This window comes from Enhydra lutris, unplaced genomic scaffold (genome assembly GCF_002288905.1).
Source record: "Enhydra lutris kenyoni isolate GAN:26980312 unplaced genomic scaffold, ASM228890v2 scaffoldscaffold14, whole genome shotgun sequence".
Classification (NCBI taxonomy): domain Eukaryota; kingdom Metazoa; phylum Chordata; class Mammalia; order Carnivora; family Mustelidae; genus Enhydra; species Enhydra lutris.
In genome coordinates, this window is record NW_019154098.1 from 37545705 (window position 1) to 37572340 (window position 26636).

The 26636-nt window shown below is 43.2% G+C and overlaps 1 protein-coding gene across 1 annotated transcript in view; it reads right to left on the reverse strand.

Annotated features, from left to right (window-relative positions):
* LOC111146710 (sperm associated antigen 1) overlaps nucleotides 1–26636 on the reverse strand; it is a 64243-nt gene that overhangs the window by 2518 nt on the left and 35089 nt on the right. Inside the window, exons 10-15 of the mRNA XM_022502378.1 lie at nucleotides 22538–22894; nucleotides 22156–22255; nucleotides 16689–16841; nucleotides 12496–12662; nucleotides 9661–9793; nucleotides 8168–8294 (exon numbers count right to left, since the gene is read on the reverse strand). Coding sequence (XP_022358086.1) covers nucleotides 8168–8294; nucleotides 9661–9793; nucleotides 12496–12662; nucleotides 16689–16841; nucleotides 22156–22255; nucleotides 22538–22894 — 1037 coding nt within the window. The remainder of the gene's footprint in view (nucleotides 1–8167; nucleotides 8295–9660; nucleotides 9794–12495; nucleotides 12663–16688; nucleotides 16842–22155; nucleotides 22256–22537; nucleotides 22895–26636) is intronic.

Sequence of the window (26636 nt, forward strand, 5' to 3'; positions counted from 1 at the left end):
TTTTCATTATGGAGCACAGATGAGCTCAAGTGGGAGTGAGAATGATTAAGCTGAGTAGCACAGAACATGTGCAGGGGTTCCCTTTAGTACCCTGATGATAACGTCAGGCCCACACAGCAGTCTTTTTTTTTTAAAGATTTTATTTATTTATTTGACAGAGAGAAATCACAAGTAGGCAGAGAGGCAGGCAGAGAGAGAGGAGGAAGCAGGCTCCCTGCTGAACAGAAAGCCCGAGATGGGGCTTGAACCCAGGACCTGGGATCATGACCTGAGCCGAAGGCAGCAGCTTAACCCACTGAGCCACCCAGGCGCCCCCACACAGCAGTCTTGAACTAAAATATTAACACCCATAACACAGAACATCCTTCAGAGAAGAGCAAGCACAGAATCTGGAGCTGGAAGACTCAAGTTCAATTTGGGGTCACCACAACCTTCACAGTCCTTGGTGTACAACAGTCTGCTGAGTGAGTGAATGTCAAGAATGAAGATCCTCAGGTTAGCAACTACTAATTAAGAAACTGGAACAAAATCCTACTTAATCTTTGAGTTTCAGTTTTCTCATCTTTAAGGATAACAAAAGCTGGGGCGCCTGGGCGGCTCAGTGGGTTAAAGCCTCTGCTTTCGGCGCTGGTCATGGTCTCAGGGTACTGGGATCGAGTCCCGCATCGGGCTCTCTGCTCGGCAGGGAGCCTGCTTCCTCCTCTCTCTCTCTCTGCCTGCCTCTCTGCCTACTTGTGATCTGTCAAATAAATAAAATTTTTAAAAAAAAGGATAATAGGGACGCCTGGGTGGCTCAGTTGGTTGGACGACTGCTTTCGGCTCAGGTCATGATCCCGGAGTCCCGGGATCGAGTCCCGCCATCGGCTCCCAGCTCCACGGGGAGTCTGCTTCTCCTTCTGATCTTCTCCTCACTCATGCTCTCTCTCACTGCCTCTCTCTCTCACTCAAATAAATAAAATCTTTAAAAAAAAAAAAAGGATAACAAAAGCTTATCTACTCTAGTTTTCACAAGGCTTGTACCAAGGATAAGTGAATTAATAAGGAAAACTTTAAACCTATGTAAAGGGCTGCCCAGATGTCACTTGTCACATAATACTCTGCACCGTCAAACCCTTCAAAGTTGTGTGCCGTTCCAGCGGCTGGCAGCAACATTTGTTCTTCCAGAGAGTCAGACAATACATTGGGAAGGCTGACAGAAAAGAAAAGGAAATCTAAGCTTAACAAACATAGCAAAGAATCTGGTAGTAGAGACAGATACCACAAAATCACAGTCTGATGTGACAGGCCATTCTAGAAACAGACTAGACCAGTGTTTTGATGAAACCAAAATTAATTCTGTAAGGAGGCAAAGAATTCAGTGATGTGTAACCTCCCTAAGTATTTACGACCCACAGATTAAGAGCACGCACTGGAGGCCGAGGCACGGGGTAAGACAGGCGAGTGCTTATGGGGCGTTCCTGGGGCGCTCGCTGTCAGGCCGCATCCCTCCCCGCTCCACCCAACAGGACACGAAAGCAAAAGTGACCTGTTTAAACAGATAAATGTAGATCTGCTCTCATTCAGTAAAAAAGGTAAATTATTTACAAACCCATAGTCCATTACATTCTATTAGTCACAAACCACATACCTCTGTGCCACAACAGTGCAGCTGGAACCGACTACAGAAAAACAAGTAACACTGTATTTCCAGCCAAGGTGTTCATCCTGGGAACCATACTGGAAGGCAAGGAAGAGGGGCAGCAGGGCAAGCTGAGGTCGTAGTAACTACTCTTACCATTCTCTGCATTTAGTATTAGTTTACCCCCAATAGCCCTATACATACTAACTGCTATCCCCATTTTAAAGATAAGGAAACTGAGGCACAGAGAATCCTTGGGATGTTCACGGCAGCAAAGCCCAACAAGCGAATGAGAACACAGCTGTGGAATCCCAGACAGAAGCCTGAAAACAGATTTGTACTCTATGGCCTTGGAAATGGAAGAAGTCCCACATCAGAGGGGACTTCAACTTACTCACATTTTTGTTTTGTATTTAAGAAAAATCTGTGCCAAAAGAGCGATCTGTCTGGAGGAGACTTAAGAAAATATGAAATGACACTTTGCTAAGAGTTACAATAGGGGCAAGTAAATGTAAAGAGAGAACGAGAGAGAAGAGTGAGGAGTCCCTCTGCCAGATCCCAAGAATGGTCAGGCAGCTACGGCCCCTGTGGAAGCTTCTGTCTTAGGAAGGGAAACAATTTTTTAAAACGTAAACAAATGAATAAAGTATGGACTACCACTAATGCAATTAAGAAAGCCAAGGTTTGGGGCGCCTGGGTGGCTCAGTGGGTTAAGCCGCTGCCTTCGGCTCAGGTCGTGATCTCGGAGTCCTGGGATCGAGCCCCGCATCGGGCTCTCTGCTCTCTAGGGGAGCCTGCTTCCTCCTCTCTCTCTGCCTGCTTGTGATCTCTCTGTCAAATAAATAAATAAAATCTTTAAAAAAAAAAAGAAAGCCAAGGTTTTCCATGGATCCTAATGAGGGGGAAGGAGTCTCCTTTTGATACACTTGTCAGGGAACACAATCCCTAGAGAGACATAGCCATGCAGCAGAGGGAAGAGCAGAGCCTAACACAGAGCAAGTGTGATTCCGGCAAAAAGAAGGAAAAGTTGAAGTCGCTAATTACCTCATTAGGCCTTAAAGAAAAAAAGTATAATCCCACATGTTTATATTAATATATACTACTAACAGGTGTACTTCAACTGTAGTAACAATTCCATTACTGTCTGCTAGTCTGGACCTTACAGCACAGCCCAGTTAATGGGTGCAAATTCCCTAAGGCGACACCACGGGCTCTTCACCGCCGCGAGCCACAGTCTAGCACAGGAGCGGCACTGGAGAAAGAAAGTCTGAGACAAATACCACTGGACTTGACTCACATGTGAAGCTTACGAAACAAAACAAATGAACACGGGGGAAAAAGAAAGGGCGAACCAAGAAACAGACTCTTAACTACAGAGAACTGCTCCATCCGGGAGGGGAGGTGGGGCAGGGGGCTGAGGCGGGCGCCGGTTGGGATGAGAGCTGAGTCACCGAATTCTCTACCCGAAGCGACTAGTGCACTGTATGGTAACTGGAATTGAAACAAAAATTTGGAAGAAAAAAAAGATTTTAAATGAAAGCCCTACGATTTTCAAAGCTGCACACAGTTAAAGTCATCTAGAAAACGAAAGAGCTACGAAAGCGGGCGCTGGGCTGGGAACTAGCGGCAGGGCACCCAGAGCCTCTGCGCCAGCTCCTCGCTACAGACACACGAAGCGGATCCGGCCGCGAGTCCTGAAGCATTTTACAGGCATCTGTCGCCTTTGAGGATCCTGAAATTATACTTTCTCGGCACATAACTTCAATCACAGGATACATAAATGAAGCTACAAGAACTTAAGCCAGAAAAACCAACTGCCAGCCTCAGAACCTAGTGGGATAGGATTACTCCAATTTGGGATTATCTTTCTGCATAATACAATTTCTAGAATTCATGCCAAAGAAGTATAGAAGATCTTTCATTAGGTACGCCTTCTGCCTTTACGTCAGGGAAACATGTTCCAAGAACCAAGCAGCCAGTATGAGGGAAACGTGCTTTCAGTCTGGACACACCCACGAGTCGCCACACAGATCTACCCTCACGGGCTCGAATCCACACAACTCCGAAAAAGCGGAGGAAATTTTGAAGCAGCCTCTCTTACTTCAGGGTGCCACACACCAGCAAAGAAACCTTTACCTGAGGTTTAGGAAGGAGCGTGTTGCTAAGAGAAGGTGGGGCAGGAGGGTGGGGCACAGGGGTCAGGTCACAAGGGGAGCCAGGGGGCTGCTGGGTGGACAGTAAAGGCCCCCACGCGCAGGGAAGGTGGCTCGGCCAGCCCCGCGCGGACGGAGGCTCCCGTGCTCAGGACCCGATTACGCGTGTTCACTCGGCTCTGGATCTGCGTCCTTTACAACATCCCTGAGAACACGCCGGGCCGGGGGAAGGGGAGGGGGGCAGCAGCGCAAGGGCAGCTGGACCACCACCTCAGCGGATCTAGGATCTAGGAAACAGAAAAGCCTGGGCCCTGGATGTGCACAGCTTGGACTCGTCGGCTATATTACACAGAAACAGGGCTGCCCTCTCCCAGCAAAACCCAGGTTTTACAGAAGGTGTTTTTAGGTATTTCCCTGTCAGTGATGGGCATGGAACTGAAAGCATTCTCTCAAACTCAGTAAGGTTAAACTGAACTATCCCTCTCCCTCCTTCTCAACACCCCCATTATTGCACTGCACCACTCAATCCCCAAGCCAGGAAGCAGGGAGGTACCCCCTTTGCTCCTTCCCCGGGACATGTTACTCTCAGGTGTTTACCTTCAAACACCTTTGATTTAGCCCCTCACTTTCTGCTACGGGCTAACCTGTGTCCCCCTGAAAATTCCTCTGCTGGGAGGCTTCACCCACAGCACGTACATTCTGAAGAGACAGATTCTTTGAAGAAGTAATCAAGTAATCAAGTTACCATCAGGTCGTCAGGGTGGACCCTAATCCAGCAGGACTAGTGTCCTTACTAGAAGAGGAAACTGGCAGACAGACGTGTACAGAGAGACGACAAAGTGAAGACCCGGGGAGGAGACAGCCATCCACAAGCCAAGGACAGGGGCCTAGAATGCATCCTTCCCTCACAGCCCTCAGAAAGAGCCATCCTGGCTGACAACTTAATCTTAAAATTAAGAACTCCAAGAACCGTAAGAAAACACATTTCTGTCATTTAAGCCACGATGTGTGTGGTACTTTTTGTTATGGAAGTTCCGGGCAAACTAATACTCTTCTCTCTTCCCTTGGCTATTTGTCACCTTCCTTCAGGCAGCTGCTTCTTACCTTGGCCGCTTCTAACCAACCTCCCTACTCCATGCTGGGCCCCCAGTGATCCAGCTTTGGCTCTGCGGCCCAATCTGACTCTTTATGCTCCCCTGGCCCTCAGGGGTTCCCACCACCTTCAGCATCAAGCCTGTCCACCACAGCGAGGCCTCCCAGGCCCTTCATGATCTGACCATCTCGCCCCATCCCCATTCCCACCTGCACCTGGCCTCTCGCTGTACCAGTTCATGTACAACTTCGTAAAAAATGTGGGCAGGAATAATCACAGCACCTTTATTCTTAACAGCCCCAGAATGGAAACATCTAAAAGTAATTAACTGGTAAATATGTGTAAAAAAAAATTGTGGTATATTTGGTAATAAAACTCAGTAATAAAAAGAAACAATTCCTGATACAGAATATAGATAACTCAAATGCTATGCTGAGCCAAAGAATACAGTACATTCTATACAATTATACTGTTACTGTCAAAAAGAAGCAAAACTAATCTACAGTGATAGGAACTAGATGAATGGCTACCGGGGGATGGGCGTGGAAGGAGGGAAATAAAGGAAAATGGGCACAGGGAGCTTTCTGGAAAGATGTGAATGTTATTTACCTTGATTGGAGTGGTGGCTACATGGGGACACATACATTATTCAAAAATCAAAAACTAAATTAAGAAAATTCTACTTACAACTGTATCAAAAAAGAATAAAATATCTCAGAATAAATTTAACCAAAAAAGATATATACATACTATATATAGTATATATATATATATATATATATATATATATATATATATAACTGTAAGACACTGATAAAAGAAACCAAAGGTGACAGAAATTAATGGGAAGACAGTTCATGCTCATGGGTGGAAAAATTAATACTGTTAAAATGTTTATACTACATGAAGCATCTACAAATTCAATGCAATCCCTATTCAAAATTCCAATGGCCGTTTTCACAGAAATAAAACAAACAATCCTAAAATTTATATGAACCTGGTAACACCCCAAATAGCCAAGCAATCTTGAAAAGGAACAAAGCTGGAGGCATCACAATTCCTGGTTTCAAGCTATATTACAAAACTATAGTAATCTAAACAGTATAGTACCGGCATAAAAACAAACACAGAGATCAATAAAACAGAATAGAGAGCCCAGAAATAAACCCATGCATATGTGGTCAATTAATTTATGACAAAGGGATCAAGAATTCTCACTGGGAAAAGGACAGTCTTCAATAAGTGGTGTTGGGAAAACTGGACCACTCTCTTATACTGTACAGAAACAGCAACACAAAATGGGTTAAATCTGAACGTAAGACTTAAAACCATAAAAGTCCTAGAAGAAAACATAGGCAATAAATCTCCTTGACACTGGTCTTGGGTTTTGGATTTGACACCAAAAGCAAAAGTAACAAAATCAACAACAAGTCGGACACACCAAACTAAAAAGCTTCTGCACAGCAAAGGAAACCATCAACAAAATGAAAAAACTACCAAGTAGGAGAAAATATTTACAAATCACATATCTGATAAGTGGTTAATATCCAAAATACACAAACAACTCCTACAACTCAGTATCAAAAAAAGAATCCGCTTAGTAGAAGAGCAGAGGAACCGAACAGCTATTTCTCCAAAGATGACACACAGATGGGCAACACGTACATGAAAAGATGCCCAACATCACTGACCATCAGGGAACTGCAAATCAAAGCCACAATGAGGTATCACCTCACACCTGTCAGAACGGCTAAACTCAACAAAAAAGAAACAACAGGTGTTACTGCGGATGTGGAGAAAGGGGAACCCTTGTGCACTGGTGGGAATGTATGTTGGTGTGGTTATTACAGAGAACAGCATGGAGGCTCCTCAAAAAACGAAAAATAGAACTACCATCTGATCCAGCAATCCCAGCTCGGGGTATTTATCTGAAGGAAACGAAAACACTAAATCGAAAAGATCCCAGCACTCCCATGGTCACTGCAGCAATATTTACAACAGCCAAGACGTGGAAACCACCTAAGTGCCCATCAATAAATGAACGGATAAAGAAAATGCAGTGTACCTACACAATGGAGGATTATTCAGTTAAACAAAAGGAAATCCTACCATTTGCAACAACACGGATGGATCCTGAGGGCATATGCTAAGTGAAATAAGTCAAACAGAGAAAGGCAATTACCGTATGACTTCACTTGTACAAGAAATATAGGGAAAAAACAGAAAACAAAAACAAAACTGAATTCACAGATACAAAGAACAAGCTGGTCATTGTCAGAGGCAAGGCAGGGGGTGCGGAGTGGGTGAAATGGGTTCAAAGGTACAAACCTCGCGTTAAAATATAAGTCACGGGGACATACAATAATGTACTGCACAGTGACAACAGTTAACAACAGTTAATAACAACAGCACTGTAAATGAAAGTTGCTACAACAGAAGAACTTTAAAAGAACTCATTACAAGAAAACACAATGGTAATGATGTGCGCGGGTGAGCTGCTAACCAGACTTACTGTGGTGAGCATTTTGCAAATCGATCACTACTCTGTATACCCAAACAAATACCATGCTACACGTCAATTATACCTCAATTTAAAAAAATCTCTGACAGACTTACAACATGTGAACTGCACTGTATTAGACCCTAAAAAAATTGGTTTTAAAGAAATACCATAATTTCAAGAAATGCCAGAGCCCCCCTATGTTCTAATTTTTCCTTGTGATGTCAATTTCTATAAACATGAACATTCATTCAAACAGTTCCACACAGAAGAATCAGCCTAAGTAAAAGTGTAATTATACAATACTTCCTCTGGAAATAAGGATGTGGTTCTCTCAGAGAAGGACATCACTCTACAGTCACTGATGACCAGCCAGTTGAAGGCCCAAATCACCATGAGCCTCCCAATCTCCGCTTTGTCTCTACCAACTTCCACTGGGTCAATCAATCTTCCATTCCAACGCCTTCCTCCCACCCCCACAGACAACCCCAAACCTTTGGTGGAAGAACCAGTGACACCGCTGGTTGCCTTCAGTGATTCAATTTTCCTATCCCTTCAAGTAGACCTATGATAACTAAAAAAAATTCCTTAGAAAATCAGGAAATAAATCCTAATTTTTGAGCTGGAAGGAAATCTTAGAAATTACCTAGTTCCACATTAATGGTAGGGGAAATCTGAAGTCTATTCCAAGGTTTTAAGCCTGATTAGCACAGAACCAGGATTAAATCCAGGATTTATGTTCATAAAATCCACATGCTATTTTCAGAGCTACAATTTACAGATGAAAACGAAGCTTTCCTCACCTTGAGTCCTTTATGAGCCAGAGCTCGTCTATAGCACGCTTTCACATTCCCATCATCGATCTGAAGTGCCCGATCACAGTCCTGCTTTGCCTCTTCAAACTGGCACAGTTTCAAGTAACAGAGAGCTCTGGTAGAACATAATTATGAAAGTAATGATGCGTTATGAACAGCAAAAACAACATATCTGGAAATTCAGACAGCTCATAAAAATCAGAACATAGCTCAGTTTCAACACCACAGCTGTCTCATGGAACCCTAACATTTTACTCCGACTGTGGCATTTTCATGCAATACGTGTAATTGTGGCATTGGGGATAGAACTGCTAACAAAATACAGTCCGGGCCCCTCAAGGAGGCTACAATCTAGTGGAAGAGAGAAACAAGTAAATCATGCAAACACACTAATATCTAAACAAGATGCTCTGGGAGTGCATAGCTGAGAATCTCACTGGATCTGGTGGGGCTGAGGCAAGGGCAGGAGTCTTCAGGGAACAATTCCCAGAAGAAGTTACATTCAAATTGAATTCCAGAGTATGAGGTGAGAATTATTCAGTGCCAAGGCACTGGACTGAGCATTCAGATGTAGGATGGGAGAGTGGTGGCCAAGGGCCCAGCAACAGCAGAGTCTCACAGTGAGAGGAGAGCGCGTGAGAAAGTGCGTGCACATGCGCACGCAGTGCTCTTGATGGGCTAAGAAAAGTGCCATATGGCTGGATGCAGGGGTGAGGTAGAAGGGAGGCCAGGCCAGATGGTGAAGGGTCCCGTAAATCATGGAAAGAAGGCTGAGCTTTCTCCTGAGCTTCATGGAGGTCCACTGATGGGTTCTCAAACAGGGGCTAATCGGTTTACCGGGTTTTAGAATGATGGCTCCAGCTGCAGCTTGGAGAACGAGACAGAGGGAAGAAGACATGCGGGGTGCTACGGAGGGTGCTGCAAACATGTAGGAGGAGACGTGGTGGCCCAGGACAGCGGCAATGGTGAGGGCGGAGAGAAAGGCTCCCACCAGAGAGGAATTTGGGAAGAGGACATCAGAGGCGTCGGTCAGGAGTGCAGACAGGAGGGACTGCTTAGGTCTGGAGCCCAAGGGGAGGTGGAGGGGGGCAGGGGTTCCCACGGAAAGGTGGTAGTGGGACTGGGGAGAAGAGGGACTGGCTCAGAGAGCATGCAGAGTGAAAAAGGGATCTACACCTCAGAACCCTGAGAAGGGCAGGGAAAGGAAGGCCGGGGGAGGGAGGAGACGACAGCTGAGCAGCAAGCTGTCTGCACTGACACCGAAGGGAGAGACGGTTTCAGGCCCAACTGAGCGGCTGCCAATGCCCCCCAGCCCGCGCACCGCATGCTGTCAGTCTCTCTGAAAAACACTCACTTAGGACAATATGCTATATAAATTCTCAAAATGATGGGAAAAAAAAAAAACTTCGGCAATTAATTTGTCTGTATTTTTTAACCAAAAAAATTAACGTAAGAAATATATAAAGTCACAAAGAACTTGCCTGTTTGTATAAATGGCACATTCCTTGTTGTTAATCTTTAAGCATTCACTGTATTTACTAAGGGCATCTTTATAGTTTTTGTCCTTTACACATTGATTTCCTTCTTCTTTAAGGGTTTTAAACATTTTTTCATCTATGGGACATCCCCCAAGGGGGAAAAGAAAAGAAGGATTCACATAAGCACCTCCACAACATCTTCAGTACATATGTAAGCAGATATTCTCTTGCAAATTAACCTGACCACACACTATGCAGAGCTGAAGTTGAAGTGGAATGAAACTTTGTATACAAATTAAAAAGAAACTGGCTGTAAGTAAAAATTATACAATTACAACAATACTTTTTTCAAATTGGAAAATAAAACCTAAGTAATTACATCACTTTACCCATACTGGTATGTCTTCTCTACTGGAGATACAAACATATACAGTGTTTGGTTTAGTAACTATTTCACAAAAAATGCACAAACAAACCTGTTCACGGCTGAGATGGACGTCTGTCCAGTACCCCATCTCCTTGGAAAAACCACACCACACCTCCCTCGTTCTCCATCCTGCAGTTTAGGTAAAGCGAGCCCTACCCTAGCCCAACTCTTTGGAGTAATCTTTGTGTTACCATCAGCACATTATACTTCCTTGGCCACAGTAATCTAACTCGTCAGGGATGGGCCTATGAGAGCCAATAAGCCACAACCAGATTTTTGTGGCCGCTTCTGGTATTGCTTGCTCTTTCTCCTGGAATATAAGGAGAAGAGGAGCTACCCTGCCATCTGGTGATTACAAGGGGAGACTCTGTATTTCTAAGATGGGGTCAAAAAAAGCAAGAAAGAGGCCAAGATGGAGAGCTAAAGAACCACCTCTGAGTCCTGAATCCAGCCATCCATGCAGCTACTCCATCTGTGGACGTTTCCATGATAGGAGCCAACAGACCACCATTTTCACTTATGCCATAAAAGGCTGGGTTTTCCATTATCTGCAGTGAAAGAGTCCCAACTATTACCATTTCCTGCCTTGCTCTCCTGCAGTGACCACGGCCAACTCTGCTTAGGGTTCATCTCCCCTTCCTAATGGTGCCTTTATGTCCACTCAGCTATCACCCCCAACCTTCTCAACTCAGGGGTTCAGGAGAAGCTGACCCCACCCATCAGGAACACAGGCCTCAGCCAATCAGGACACGGCATGTCCTTGTCATAGAGACGGCTCAGGAATGGGCACGTGACCCATTAAATAGGTACCAAGAGAACAGGAGTTAAGAAAGTAACAGCACAGATAAAAAAGCTAGGGCTTTCAGGGTAACATAGTTTCTCACTTTTAAATTAATGCCACCCAAAGCAGTGGTGTCTCTCTCCCTTTGGACATTCATGGACCTGTACCCATGAAGCCTACAACTGCTAAGGTTCTATTATTTTCAGTCAGGACTGGAGCCCTGATGAACCTTCAGTTACACGAGCCAAGATATTCCTTATGGTTTAAGTCAGTAGATTTTCTGTACTTGCAACCAAAGTTTTCTACCACACATAAAGTACGAAAACCTGAAGTTTTAAACCTATGTAATGAAATCTACCTAATGGAGTAACTTGAGAGAAAATTAAAATCCATAAATTAAAATTTCAAATATACCTTTAAATTTCCAATCTAAACATCTTGATATCTGAAACTTATAGTATAAACTTGGAATGTAAACAATAATCTTATTTATCCCCAGCACAAGGGCATAAAATAAACTTTTCGCCCTTTATTTCAAATCACAGAGTATTTCTAATGTTTCGTGTTTCAAAAGACCACACGATGGGGCCAAATGACACTCCCCATACATCCTGCTGTATGTAAGCCCTAAAATAGAGTATCACAGGGATTCCTCCCTGCCCATTTGCTGAAAAGCTTTCCTTAAGCTTTTCTTCTCCCACTATATTTAAGCTTTTGGCACCTATTCTAATAATCACATAAATCTGGAGAGAAAGCTCTGATTATACTGGTGCTTGCGATTAGCTGACACAGATCTGCAGTGTAGTTAGACGTGCTCTTTGTTAATAAACAACTACCCTTAACTGAGCAAATGCTTTGTGTGAGATTCCACTGATAGCCAGCTCTAGAAAACCAGAGAGCTCCAAGGTTTTCTAAGAACTGCTAAATAATCTTAAAGCCTTAGTAGATGTTCCCTGCATTTCCCTTCTATTCAATGAAGAGGATGAGGGTCTAACGGGAGCCACATCACGACTCAGGAATCTCAGGGTCTCTACAAGATAAGCCTCAACCGGGGACCCACACGGAGTCCCTAAGCAGGAAGGAGAAATGGGGTCTCAACCGGCTTTTAGCAGAAAGCAAGAGTGAAGTCCCATTTATTAAACACTCTGCACAAAGCAATGAGGTAGACATGTTAACAACGGGAATGTAGATATGTTAACAACAATGATATAAGGCAGAAAGAAATACCTGCTAGATATTTATGTTGTAGAGCTTTACTTTGTTCTTTTATTTCAAACACACCAATCTTACTACTTTAAGCTCTGCCACATACAGGTGTAGGGAAGAACTACACGCTACTTCTTTTTACAAATAATAATGCTAACTAAACCTTTATTAAGTATTTTGCATGCAAATCTCCATTTATTCCTGAGAACAAGCCACAAGACAGTTATTCTAATCCTCCCCTTTCATACACACTAGACAGTGGATGTGGGAAGCAACTTTTTACAACTCTAGTTAGAGGGCGAACAGGGTCTTAACTTAAACTTGGGTCTGATGCCTGAGTTCATGCCCTTATCCTGCTTTCCTGTGAAAACAGACACGCAGCTCAAGATAACTTTGAAAAGAAAGATGTGTAGGCTTCCCCCACCTGCGATGCTGGGCTGGGGCCGGCTGCAGGAATCTCCCCCTTGGTTGGGGGGCATCTTGGCCACAGGCTGCCAGGCTCGCACATGTGCAGCAGTGGGCACAGCAGGAATGGGTGACAGCTTCTCCCGCCAGCTTGGTCCATCCAGATTCATTAAAATTCTTGTTATTCTAAAAAGAAAATGAGTTTTCTCTATTGATCATGTCATTTTTTTATATCACTGAAGCTCAAATCAACAGTAAGATTTACAGTGCTGCATTTGTGTACTTCCCTACAGAAAACACAGTCTTAAGCTATCTGCTGTCCCTATAAATGGTCTTTGAAAGGATTTTTAAAAGTTGCCCAAAACTATGTTAACTTTAGATCCTTTTTGTATCAAAAGAAAAAATGAAGGCATTTCTAATTGTTTTAAAATTTTTTTAATGCATATGTGATGTGATAAAAAAGTAAACTATAAAGGTAAAATTTAGGAGGCCTAGCAGAAATGTCCCACATGATTATCTAATGTAATTACTAAACTGATAATGCATTACTCTTGAGAATAATCAAAAACACTTAGAATGTCTATGCCCAAACTATACACCAAAGACAGGTATACAAGACCAGCTGCTAAAACGCATGAGGGAAAGCTGCTGTATGGAACACTGTTTTTTGTTTCATTTTTGGAACACTGTTTTTTCTTCAAACATTTACATATGGCTGAGATAGTCTTACCTTGAAATTTTTTTTTTTATCTCTACAATTATCCACTTACTGTGCTTTCATATACATAATAATGAAAGGCCAGGATACTGGAAGGGCCCTTACATTATTAACTTAACTAATGGCCATCATAAAGTTCAGATTAACATCCCTGATTACCACTTTGTCATCATTTTAAACATACACATTGTCATATTTAAGTTTAAAAACAAAACTGAATTATGTCTTTCAAATGAAACTGGTTTAAAAAAGGTGTTCCAAGACTGAGAAGATTTACAGGTAATTAGTAGAACACATTCAAGTTAGCTAACTCAGCAGTACTTTTTGTGTGAGTAGTTTTTATATTTATACAGAGACAGATACAATCCACATACTTTTCTTACAGTTTTTTTAAACTAAAATTTCAATAGTGATCTTTGGTTATGCAAACCAAATCTCACACATCTTAGTGTAAAGAAACTAACTTCAAAAATAATGTAAGACCACCCACAACTGCAGAAGAAAAAAAAAAGCTTTAGAAAAGAGAATTTTCAAGCAAAACTTGTATTACCAGCAGAGAGGAAGGAAGAAGCAGCTGAAAAGAGATGATGTGTTGCCAGGGAGTAAATAAGTATATGCAGGGAAATTTAACATATAAGATTCCTGGAGAGGAAGAGAGGAATATGGTTAATGGAAGACAGAAACAAAATAAGCACAGATGATTAAATTAAAAAAAAAAAAAGCTGCTGTTGCTCACATGGAAAAGCAAGCATAAATATGGGATTCATGAAAAGAACAGTGAAATTTTATGGGTATTGTATAGAAAAATATATATGGCAAACCAGACAAAGCCTCATCTTCTTATACAGTAACAGAAACACTCGATTAAAAAATGAAAGAATCTTAAAACTCAATCTGTATAAAAGAACCTAAGTACATACTAAAAGTGTAACACAATCCTCAAAAAGCTAAACATAGAATTCCCGTATGACCCAGCGATCCCACTCCTAGGTATACCCCAAGAGGAACTGAAAACAGATGTGCAAACAAAAACTTGTACACAAATGCCCCCAGCAGATGATTCCCAATAGCCCAAAGACGGAAACAACTTCAACGTCCATCACTGATGAACGGATAAACAAAATGTGCTATGTCCATACAATGGACTGTTATTCAGCTACAAAAAGAAACAAAACACTCACAGAGTCTACATACAACATGAACCTTGAAAACGTCACGCTAGGTGAAAGACGCCAACCATGAAAGGCACGGACTCTAGGATTCCACTCACAGGGACTGCCCAGGGCAGGTAGAGCCGCAGACAGAGAGCAGATGAGTGGCTGCGAGGGGCTGAGAGAAGGGAAGAGTGGCTGTTCATGGGATACAGGGCTTCCTTTGGGGATGATGAATGTTCTGGAACCAGAGAGAGGTGGTAGGTTGTACAAGTGTACATGTGAACTAAAGGCCACTCACTTGCGTACTTTAAAATAGTCCATTTTATGTTCCGTGAATTTTACTTCAAAATACATAGTGCAGAAGGTTCACAGATAGGAGTAATCACAGCCTCTCAGGTAACTACTCCTCCCTTCAGCACTTCCCGCCTATCACTGTGAACTGGCTTTCCTACAACACCTCCCAAGAGGCCCCTTCCTTGCTGTCGGCTACTTCAGCTGTCTTCCCACTTCGTTTCACAGGAAGACCAAGCTCTGTGAGAAGATCCTTCTTTCCCAATTACCTTGGAGATGACCGGACAGATGATGGCCAAATTAAAAGCCAACCACAGGAGTGAATTATACTCTCTGTGTTGAAGAATGAATTCATTCAATACATCTTACTGACGTTATCTACTATACGAAATACTTCAACTACACAGACGGATAAAACACAATTCCTGACCTCAAGGAACTTCCAGTAGAATGAGAGAAAAACAATTTTACAAAAAGGGAGGGACAGAGAATTTACAAATGATATGGAAGCAGGGTAATAATAGGAGGCACCCGGGGGAGCTGGGAAGGGCTCCTGAAGTACATGTACGCTGAAGCGTAGGTGAGTCTATCGGGGAAAGTCATTTCCTGGAGGAAGCAGGTCCTCTCCTAAAGGACGGGAAGGAATTAACTGGGCCAAAAAGCGGAAAAGTGTCTCCAGGCAGAAGATGACATTTCTGCAAGGCAGCTGTGCCAGGTGACGCTGTCCAAATTTTGCAAGCTCAAGATCAAGGAGGTTGTGAAAGCCCAAGGCTCGATGTGGCCCCATTCCAGGTCCAATAACCAATGAATATCCCTTTTAGACATGGGTCAGACAGGTTCTGCGGAACCAGAATGGACACTCCAGGAAATGGCTGTTGGCTCTACAAACAGATCTTTCTAACAGTCTTCTACAAAGAGCAGTGGGACTGTGGGGGAGGTAAGGTATGATTTGATAAAATGAATGCCATTCTCCTCTTGCACAATTTTGCTCAAGGTCTCCTCCTGTCCTATCAGTCCTCTTCAAAGACCACAACAGGCGCTCACTCTCCAACAACTGAAGCCTACACAATGGGGCCCGGCCTCCGTGTGATCTCCCCACCTTACTAACATATTTTCACTGCTGGGGATAATCTGTCTTATATTTCTTCCCCTAGCTATATTCTGGTTTGCTTAAATACAGAAACTAGGTTATTTTTTCCTTTTTTGTCTTGGGGGAGGGCGGGGCATGGTACACCAGACCAACACAGGGCACAGTGTAACGCACGGAGTAAGGTATATTCTGGACAAATGGGATCAGAAAATAATATACATGACTAGCAATATTATCCAACTCATAATTTTTTAATTTCACCTGAAAGCAATTTATGAAGTCTGGAAATTCTTACCTTCCCATGCTCACTCAGGGGGCAAATAGGTCATAATACAAATTAGATCCAAATTCTTTGCTATTTCACCATGATAAATTAATACTCATCCTATGATGAGTGTCTATTTAAAGGGCACAGAACACAAAATCTAGCAGGCTCATGAAGACATCCACTCTCCTGAGGAGAAACAATAAGCGGCTATGTTTCCACTGACAGATGTGGTGCAATGAGCATGTGCAAAACCCTGTAGGAGAAGAAGATTCGAGATGGCAGTTTTCACTACATTCTTGGATCTTGTCCTAGAATTACTACTGATTTACAACATCACTGAGAACACCTTCCTAATGCCACAGATGTTTACAAATACTATAAAATTAAATTCTGTGCATTCGGAACAGCAAAGATCTATATCCTAAGCTTAAAAAAAAAAATTTACTGTAATTAATGGACCAGGACACAAATATAAAGGTGTTAGAGGACAACTCAAAGTGGATTATAGGAGAGCTAGAAATTAAGCTAGAGAGAGAACCGTCTGGTTTTGATGGGAGTGAAAACCATGCATGCAAAGTGAGTAACTGAGGACTTGTCTACACTCTGACAGTGTTCTCAGAGGGAAGAGAGAAAAACATGTAATTCCAGTATATAACAATAAGACCTGAGGCACCACCTCAGGCTGGCTTACCTGTTAATACTGTCGTTTGCTAGCTGGATTCTGCAGTCTATCTGCAACACTGTTTTATAATCCACATAAGCTTTCTGATACTGCTCTAAAGTTTCATAGGCCATTGCTCGACGAAGAAGAGGTTTGACTGAGAATGGATGAAGTTCCAGAGCCCTAAGACAAAAATATTATGTCATTTGTTTTGAAAATTACTCAGCTTCTAGTAACTAAATATACACTATAGTACTAGACTTTCAGATAAGGGCACAGTTGGTATTTCATATGAAGGACACAGGAATACACCAGAAAGACAAACTCAGGGTTAAAGAACAATCAAACTTGTGGTTATTTCCTTTATTTTATTTACTTTGGGTGGGGGAAGAGGGAGAGGGAGAGAAAAAGTCCTAAGCCACTCTACTCCCAGTGCAGAGCCTGATGCAGGGGCTTGGTCTCACAACCCTGAGGTCATGACCTGAGCTGAAATCAAGAGTCGGATGTACCAAATGAGCCACCCATGTGCCCCCAGTTCCTTTATTTTAAACCTGTAGCAAAGCACATTAGCATTTACTCTTTCCCCCACTGAGACAGAGCTCCCTGGCAACAGAGAGCGCACCCCACCCTCTCCAATGCCCCATCCCTTCCCTCTGCCCTAACAGAGCCAACCATGGCACCAAATACAAAGTAAGCTTTCAACAGATTCTTGTTACCTACTGATGGAGTAAAAGGAAAATTTTTATTCACACCTGTGTTTAATAAGGCATCTCAGCACAGAACCACAAAAACCTGCATTACATTTTGAAAATCAGCTCCCTTAACTTCAGTTTATTATGATTTACTTGCTGGCAAAGGGCTTCAAAAATGGACCAGAGGGAATCAAGGAATTAAGTAGACGATGATTTCTTAGAAGTCATGAATTTTCATCTTGCATTTTTTTAGGCTATGAAGTATTTCCAACATCACCAGAGATGTATCTCAAGGTTGTGTTCCTTGGTTTTGTTTGAAGTAACTGTTTAAAGCTACTTCACAAACAACAGACTTCATTACATTCTGAAACAGAACAATCCAGAGACCATATTTCTGAATGAAAACTATCATACTCTTCGTTTTTGCAAACGTAACTGAAACTGTAAAACATGGCAAGCAGAAATCCTAGGAAAAACCTAGTTGCTAAACACCCAGCAGGAAGTGTCTGTGGCCCCGGCCCCCCGTATCAGGACGGCAGGTCTGCTTCTCAGGGTCACTCTTCTGCTACAAGCAGTTTTCACAGCGGATGTGTAACGGGCTTCAGGGAAAGCACAAGTGAGGGCTGCTTTACTTTTTCTCCAACAGTCATGGGGATCTGCTGTCTATCCCTATCTACAGTGATCTGGCAAGGAGGAAGCTCACAGAACACCTGCCACCTGCCACGTCTGCCACTGCAGACTCTCACCCAACTGCCCAAGAGGGCAAGTTCAAGTTCATGCTGCAGGTGAGGCGATGGAGGGGAAAGGAGTGTGATCCGCCCACAGGGCAGTTCTTTTGAATTTTGGCTTTGGGAAAGCCAGGACAGTGCCTGTTCCCAGTGCCCAGATCAACACCTGGCCCATGGGAGGCACTCAGCCAATACCTCCTGAACGAACCTATGCTTTGCCTACCACACACATACAAAAACACCATAAATAAGGGAACTCTGCTGGAGTCATTCACAATTCTCCACATTGTACAGATACTCCACCGCAAAGGCGGGTGTGCTCCCAGGCTGCGCACCGTAGAGGCTGTCATTAACCAGCTGTAAGATCTAACCAATTTTGTTCTGCCTGGGTGTTACCACTGTGGGTTATTTTAAGGATCTCCTCTGTACTGCACTGGGTTTTAAATTTTTTTTTCTGTAAAACGTGTATTACTTTTATAACTTACGAAAGTTAAAGTAAAGTAAAACTAAGGGGCGCGTAGGTGGCTCAGTCATTAAGCCTTCCGCTCAGGTCATGTTGGGTCCTGGGATTGAGCACTGCATCAGGCTCCCTGCTCAGTGGGTAGCCTGCTTCTCCCTCTCCCACGCCCCCTGCTTGTGCCCCCTCTCTTACTGTATCTCTCTGTCAAAGAAATAAAATATTTTTTTTAAAAAAGTAAAACTAAGATCAAGTAAAAACTCTTAAAACACCAGAGAACTGATCTCTGAGCAAAAGAATCTATCACTTTTATTTATTTATTTAAAAGATTTTATTTATTTATTTGACAGACAGAGATCACAAGTAGGCAGAGAAAGAGGAAGGGAAGCAGGCTCATTGCTTCGCAGAGAGCCCGATGTGGGGCTCAATCCCAGGACCCTGGGATCATGACCTGAGCCGTAGGCAGAGGCTTTAACCTGCTGAGCCACCCAGGCGCCCCAAGGATCTATCACTTTTACCACTGCCTTAAATCTAGCTTTGCTTCATACTTAGGGGATATTAACAACATGAACCAAGATGACAAACGTGTATGATACCCCTACAACTACCCAATGTCATCACAACTACCCCATGTCCCCCCAGACTTCCAATGCCCAAGGTGCTATTCAGCCACTGAAGACGAACCCCAGGTAGGCGCAGAATATAACACTGAGACGATGCATTCAATTTTCAGCACTCCCAGCCCAGTAAATGCAAGGTTTTTTTCCTCTGTAACCACAATCCTGAAAATGAGTATGAGCTTATAAATGGAAATTCCACTAAGAAAAAAAAAAGGGGGGGGCATTCATTCATAAAAACAGAACTTTTAAGCCAGAGCTCACAAAGGCTTAACTATTCAAGTTAATACAGTTAAGACCCTGCCGAGTTTTAATTTGAAGCCTGTCAGAGTAACAAAAAAGGAGCAAAAGCAGAGAATTACCAGGCAACATTCATTTTTAGTCAATCTGTCAAATTATTCTCAATGGAAAGTCACTGAAAGGTTTTTTTGGGGATCAAGGGATCAAGAAAACACCTAAGCAGATAACCTCAAAACGTTCTCTAGCATGGGAAAAGAGGGTTTGTTTTTGTTTTTAGCTGATAAACAATTCTGAAAACATAAAGCAATTGCTAGGACAAGGGTTTTAAACTTTTTCCCTGATTCATGGTTCACCTTGAAGACTAAAATAGAAACATGGAGATGCTGTGGTCTGGAGAGGGGCAAGGCCCAGAGTCCCCTTGAGCTCCTCAAAAACCCCTTACTCTCCTAACAATGATCCATCCTCTCAGCACACCCCTGGGACACACCTCAGAGGAAGTGTTTCAGAGCAGGTCCCAGGAGTTCAGATGTATAAAATCAAACACTTTTCCCCCAAACTGTATCAAAAGTTATTCTTCATAGGTCAAGCTATGAAAGTTAATTCACAGGTTCCCCTCTCTCCCTTATTTGAAAGTTTGCCCCCGTGAGTTTATTTTTGTTTTTTTCTTAAGTTTGACTCCTACTACGACTTGTCCTGGAATAAGGGCTCATGGCACACAAAACAACTCTCCGAAGAGTGGAGACAATTCAGTGAAAAACTAAAACATAGGTTTCCATGAAAATGTATGGAATTTTCTTGAAGTGAAAAGGAACTAGTCCTACTTTGGCTACTAAATGACTGCTAGTTCATACAGATTAAAATACATTTATTTCAACATGTTCACAAAAGCAAATCACGGTTTCTAGCATTAAAAGTAGTTTGAGGTTCACTGCTTTGGAGTAAAATCACCTCATGCCCCTTAGGTTGGGACTCACATGCCAGGGATCAAGAAAACACCTAAGCAGGTCGGGCTCCATAGCGGTCAGTACTGACCAGCAAAACAGGATTCCTTGGCCTAGAACACAGCTCTTATCTAAGGACATCTTAACTACACCACCGCCCATCTCCCTCCCCCCCCTAAAGCCGGTCTCCTGCTCCTTCCAGACAAACCTCCATTTTAGCCTCCTTACACACCAGGGCTGGAATCCCGTCTTTGACTTCCTCCCAGATCTACACTGAAACACAACAAATTTTAGCAAGAAAATGCTACCTTAAACCATCTCACTTAAGATTGAGGTGAGCCCGCTGTTTTGCTGTAGCTCTAACTGTAGGGTTCCCACATTTTAACCGTAGCTCTGAACTCGCTCACTGTAGGAAGACCCAAGATAAATCTAAAGGGTACGTGTTAGCCACAGACACTTGCGCTGTAAAGGTTCTTGGCTGAATATCACAATGTTCTTGATACTCCACAAATTCGTATGGTCTTATTAGTTAAATGCAGTGGTAAATGTTTACCAACCAGCTCTTCTGAGAAGAAAAACCCAGATTTGAGGTGCTTGCCAATTTTCATGGTGTCAGTACTTCAACCATGGCAGATTGCAAGCTACCGATTTGACTTCAACCAGCTCCTAAAAATGTAATGATCAGTGTAAGCCAGCCCAACGGTGCATGGGGTCTAGAGTCAGGGCCAAGTGACTATAAATAGTATTTATTTTAAATTTGAATATGTAAAATTGGCAAAAAAAAAAAAAAATCCAAGCCCCTCAACACCTTCTTTTTAAACTGTAGGCACAGATAGTAGCAAGTTTTTACCGTATCAATACACTGATACTAACACTGAAAAAAATAATAAATTGTTCATCTTATAATGAGGTTGTCCACACAGTTATTGTTCAACCTAGGGCTTCTGAAAGTGAAAAGGGGAGATGTTAGTAATTTGCCAGACAAGAGGAGTAAACCAGGACTGTGAGGGTCAAGCTAGAACACACAACTTATTTTTTAGATGCACTACTAGTAGCTTCCTTCCAAAGGATTTCTGAAACAGGCTTATTACTTGATGGTGGAAGAAAACAAATTTTTAATGTAAATACATTCACCAATCTCAGTATGTAACTTGTTGAGTACCATGGGTGCCTACAGTGCTTGAGGGATGCAAACAGTCTGAAACATGGGTCCTGACTTCACGGAGCTGAAAATTGAGTGTAGTGGATAACGCAAGTACCCACAGGTGTGAGAGTGACAGTGTGCCGGTTAGAGCCATGCAGGGGACCAGGGAGCCTGAGGTGACCAGGAAGGCAAAGAAGAGGAGGCAACTGAGCAGGGATTTCAGAAGGCAAACATGTGCAGAGGGCATCACAGTGGCCCAAATGAGAGCAGAAAGCTCGTTGTGGGGGTGGGGGGTGGTAAGAGGAGCTTATAATTCTCTGCAACGCAACACTGAGCCACGGAATACCTGTTTGAACCACAAAAATAATGCTTCAGGAAAAGTTGTTCTGATGCTACAGTGGAGGAGCCAAAGAGACTAGACGTAACGCTTCTCCAAAGTCTAGAACTGACCTGAAAAGAGCATGGATTAAGGTGGTGGCTGTGGAAATGAAAAAAAGTTCGCAGTCTTCTATTAATTGTATTCATATATATGAAGGAGAAAAATTTATCATTTTTATGTGTAATTCAATTAACATGTCTTTAAAGTCTCTAAGAAGATTCATGCAGAAAATTCATTAAGAAATTAAATACTGAATTCATTCATCACACTGCTGACAAACCTGACAACGCGCCGTTTACCTGTTACAATCTTGAATGCAGCCGCTGCAGTTTCCTTCTTTTAGGTAACACGCCGCTCTATTTGAATATAAGATACTTAGATCCTCTGCATTTCCACTTCCTAAAATCACAGTTCATTAAACACGGTTAAAATCCATTAGCGCAATCCCAGCTCCCCAGCAGGCGGACGCCTGAGGTCTCCGGGGGGCACTGCGGTCCCACATGCCGCCCGGTGCCCGCAGTGGCCGCAGAGGGCGAGCTCGCGAGGAACGGACGCAGACGCAGACGCGCCCCGCCGGGCCACGCGCTGCGCGTTCGCTCGCCCGGGTCAGTCCCACCCCGCGCTGGGCCCGGTCCGCACCAGCGCGAGCGTCTGTCATCCGGACCGCCGCCCCTCGCCTACCTGCGGGCTCCAGCTGTGCGACCGCCGCCGAGTACTTGAGGGCCGCCTCGGCGAACTGGCCGCTTTTGAACAGCTCGTTGCCCTGGCTCTTCAGGTCCGCGGGGCCGAGCGTGGCGGCGGGGACCGGGCCCACGGAGGTGTCGGCGGCGGGGTCCCCGGAGCCCCGCCCGCTGCCCGCCGCCGCTGGGGCCCGCAGACGGCCCCGCTTGTCCGCGCCGACCCCGGGCGCCCGACCCCGCCGCGGCGCGCCCTTCTCGGGCCGCTTGCCGCCCTCGCTTTTGCTGGTCAGCTTCTTCTGGATGTTGCCCATGGCGCGCGGCTCGGCGGCGCTCCCGGGTCCCGCCGGCTCCGCGGCCTCTGTGGGAAGTGGATGCGGGAAGCGAGTGTTTGCATCATCAGGAGAGACTACCTACCGCGGCGGCCGCGGGGGAGCCCGGCGCAGACGGGCGTTGCAGCGCTCGCGGGGGCGGATCGCGGCGGAGGCCCGGCGGGCACCGCCCCGGCGGGCGGGGCAGCGCTGTTCCCGGCACCTCCAGGGGCACGTCTGCCGCGGGGCCGAGTGCGGAGCCTTGTGCTCCCCGGGCCACGCACCGAGCCACCCCGTAGTTAACTGGTTGAACGCCGACGGGCTTGGGACACGAGCACGGCTCCTCAGAATTATTCCCTGAGTCAAAGCATCCGTGGCAGGTACAGCTTACAAAAACGTACCTTTCTCCCATTTCCGATTTATGAGTGCATGAACTTACCAAACCTTGAGTACGATCATTGCACCCAAGATCGGGGTGCCCTTTTTCTTATGTTAAAGAACTGGGAGAAAAAGATAATTTGAAAGTGAAATAAAATGAATTTTTAAAATGAATTTTTAAAATTTTTTAAATGAATTTAGCAAAGAAATTACATAATATAGGCCCCAAGTTTTTAAAGTAAGCCTTAAAAAACATCCATTACAATACCTTATTCAAGCTTAAATTCCTTTGATCTTGATCGAAAGACTTCAGGCATTAATCAGAGCTTTAATAACTGATGACTGAATCTATTATTTTTAAATATGAAAATGATGTATAAATATTTCACGGATAGGTGTCTTACCAATATTTAAAACAAGGCAGTTATTTCACAGCACTGTTAAAAAACACTTAAGTACATGGGGCGCCTGGGTGGCTCAGTGGGTTAAAGCCTTTGCCTTCGGCTCAGGTCATGATCTCACGGTCCTGAAATCGAGCAGCATCAGGCTCTCTGCTCAGCAGGAAACCTGCTTCCCTCTCTCTCTCTCTTTTTGCCTCTCTGCCTACTTCCCTCTCTCTCTCTGCTTCCCTCTCTCTCTCTGCTTGCCTCTCTGCCTACTGTCAAATAAATAAAATCTTAAAAAAAAACAAAACACTTAAGTACAGAGACTGCCAACAAATTCTTACCTGATTTCTTTTTAAAGTAGGCTCCATGCCAAACATAGGGCTTGAATTCAAGACCTGGAGATCAAGAGTGGCAGACCGCACCACTGAGCCCAACTAAGCCAGCCCCTCTAATCTGATTTTTAGTGGATGTATTTTCCACTGTTTCATGAGTGGTAAAGCCAGGATTTGAACCACAAGGACAAGGAGAATTGAAAACCACCGGTATTTAAATGAAAATCAGTGGATGGTCAACCTAAGGCAATCATTTAGTATAAAAACACATGAATTAGTAAATATGGATTTCTATACAGTGTAATAAACAAAAGAGGCTTCATTATGAAAACAATAAGAAGATCTTGTAATAACAATAAATCCCCAGATTGGACCCAGTAGGGTTATCAGAGCAAGACTCCAGTCTTCTTTGTCTGGTATCTGCTGCTCAAGTCCCTACCCAGCATAAAAACAGATGAAAGCACAGATTCCTGTCAGCAGAAACAATAGACAATTTAGTATTATTCTCTACTCCTTTGTATGTTATCCCCTCACGTCTTACCAGTACTGTTACTAAAGAGCTGCAGATTATTTAGAACATCATATGGGTCAAGATCTTTACATATACCATTTTCCATTATCATTAATCCTTATACCTAGTATTATCTCCCCCACTTTAGAAATGAGGCAACAAAGACAGAAGGGAAAAGCTAAAGGCTGTCCCAGAGCCAAGAGAGCTAGAAATCAGCATAACTGGTTTATGGAATTCAAATGAAATGAACCAAAATTAACTAAAAGCCATACCTCTCTCCTTAAGACTGAAATGTCCTTGAACCACTCTGATAGTCTCTAAACGTAAGCCAAGGCCTGATCCTGAAAGACCTGTGAGTCCTGGCGTGTACTGTACTACCTGTGGGACATTCCAGAAGAGTTGTTCAGAAGGTGGCTCTAAATGCAGCTCAGAGGTGTGGCCTATCTTGAGTCTTCAGATAAGTCCCAGTTGACTTGGGAGTTGCTGATATAAATAGGATCACTAGAGTCTGGGTGTGGATGAGGTCACTGAGATCTCCGGAAGGATCCCTAAGAAATACTAACACATAAAGAATGATAATAAGAAAAATCTTCAGTGGAGATGGAGGAGTATCTAGAAATGAGAGAAAGCCCAGGAGGGAGCACTGCCTCAGAAACCAAGAAGAAAGAATATTTTAGGGAGGAAGGAGTTAACAATAGTAAGTATCAAAGGAAGGGATGGCCAGCAGCCTCAGCTGCCTAAGGCCTACTAACAGCCATTAGATCTAAAGCCATGAGGACTTAGTTCAGTAGGCTTCAGTAGCTTGGGTAGTTGGTAGATGCAAAAATACTCAACAAAACACTAGCAAACCGAATCCAAGAGCATAGTACAAGGACTATACACCATGACCAAGTGGGATTTATCTCAGGAAGTAGTTCAACAGTGCAAAATCATAGAACATACCACATTAATAGAATAAGGGGGGGAAAAAACCACATGACCATAACTGACACTGAATAGGCATTTGACAAAAGCCAACACCCTTTCATGATAAAAAACAGAAAACTAGAAACAAGTGAAATTTCTCAACATGATAAACTACATTCATGAAAAACCCAATCAACATCATCATACTCAATGGTAAAATTCCCAAAGCTTTCCCCTAAAGTTCAAGAACAAGACAAGGATGCTGTCTTCACCACTGCAACTCAACATTATACTGGAAGTTGTAGCCTGATCAATTAGGCAAGAAAAAAAAATACAATAAAAAAGCATCCATATTGGAAGGGAAGAAGTAAAACTATTTATTAATAGATAACATAATTATTACATATATTTTATATTATATATATGGGTGTGTCTATGTGTATGTGTTTATATTTGGGGGGTATATATAATCCTAAAGAATACACACACACACACACACACACACACACACACACACACACACAACTACTACTGCTACTACTACTAGGGCTAAAAAGCAAATTCAGCAGTTTCAGGGTACAAGATACACCAGCAATGAACAATCTGAAAATTACAAAAGCAATTCCATATACAGTAGCATCCAGATGAATAAAATATTTAAGGATACATTTAACCAAGGAGGTGAAAGACTTGTGTGTAGAAAACTACAAATTACTGGGAAAAAAACAGTAAATGAAAAGATATCTCTTGATCATAGATAGGAAGACTTAGTGTAAAGATATCCAAAGTGATCTACAGATCTGACATAATCCCCTATCACAATTCTACAGGCTTTTCTGCAGAATTGGAAAAGGAGATCCTCAAATTCATATGGAATTTAAGGGGTCCAGAGTAATCAAAACAATCTTGAAAAAGAATAACAAAATCAAAGGACTTACACTTCTGATTTCAAAATTTACTAAAAGCTTCAGTAACCAAAACAGTGTGGTGCTGACGTAAGGATAGACATCAAGGCCAATAGAATAGAACCGAGATTCTATAAACCCATACATCTATGGCCAGTTCATTCTTGACAAGGATGTCAAGTCCATTCAATGGGGAAAGCATAGGCTAACAAATGGTGTTGGGACAACTGGATTTTTACATGCTGAAGAAAAAGCTAAGTTGGACTCCTTCCTACCTCAATCAATCAAAATAAGTCAGTGACCTAAATATAAGAACTAAAACCACAAAATTCTTAGAAGACAACATGGGGTAAATCTACATGCCCTTGGATTTG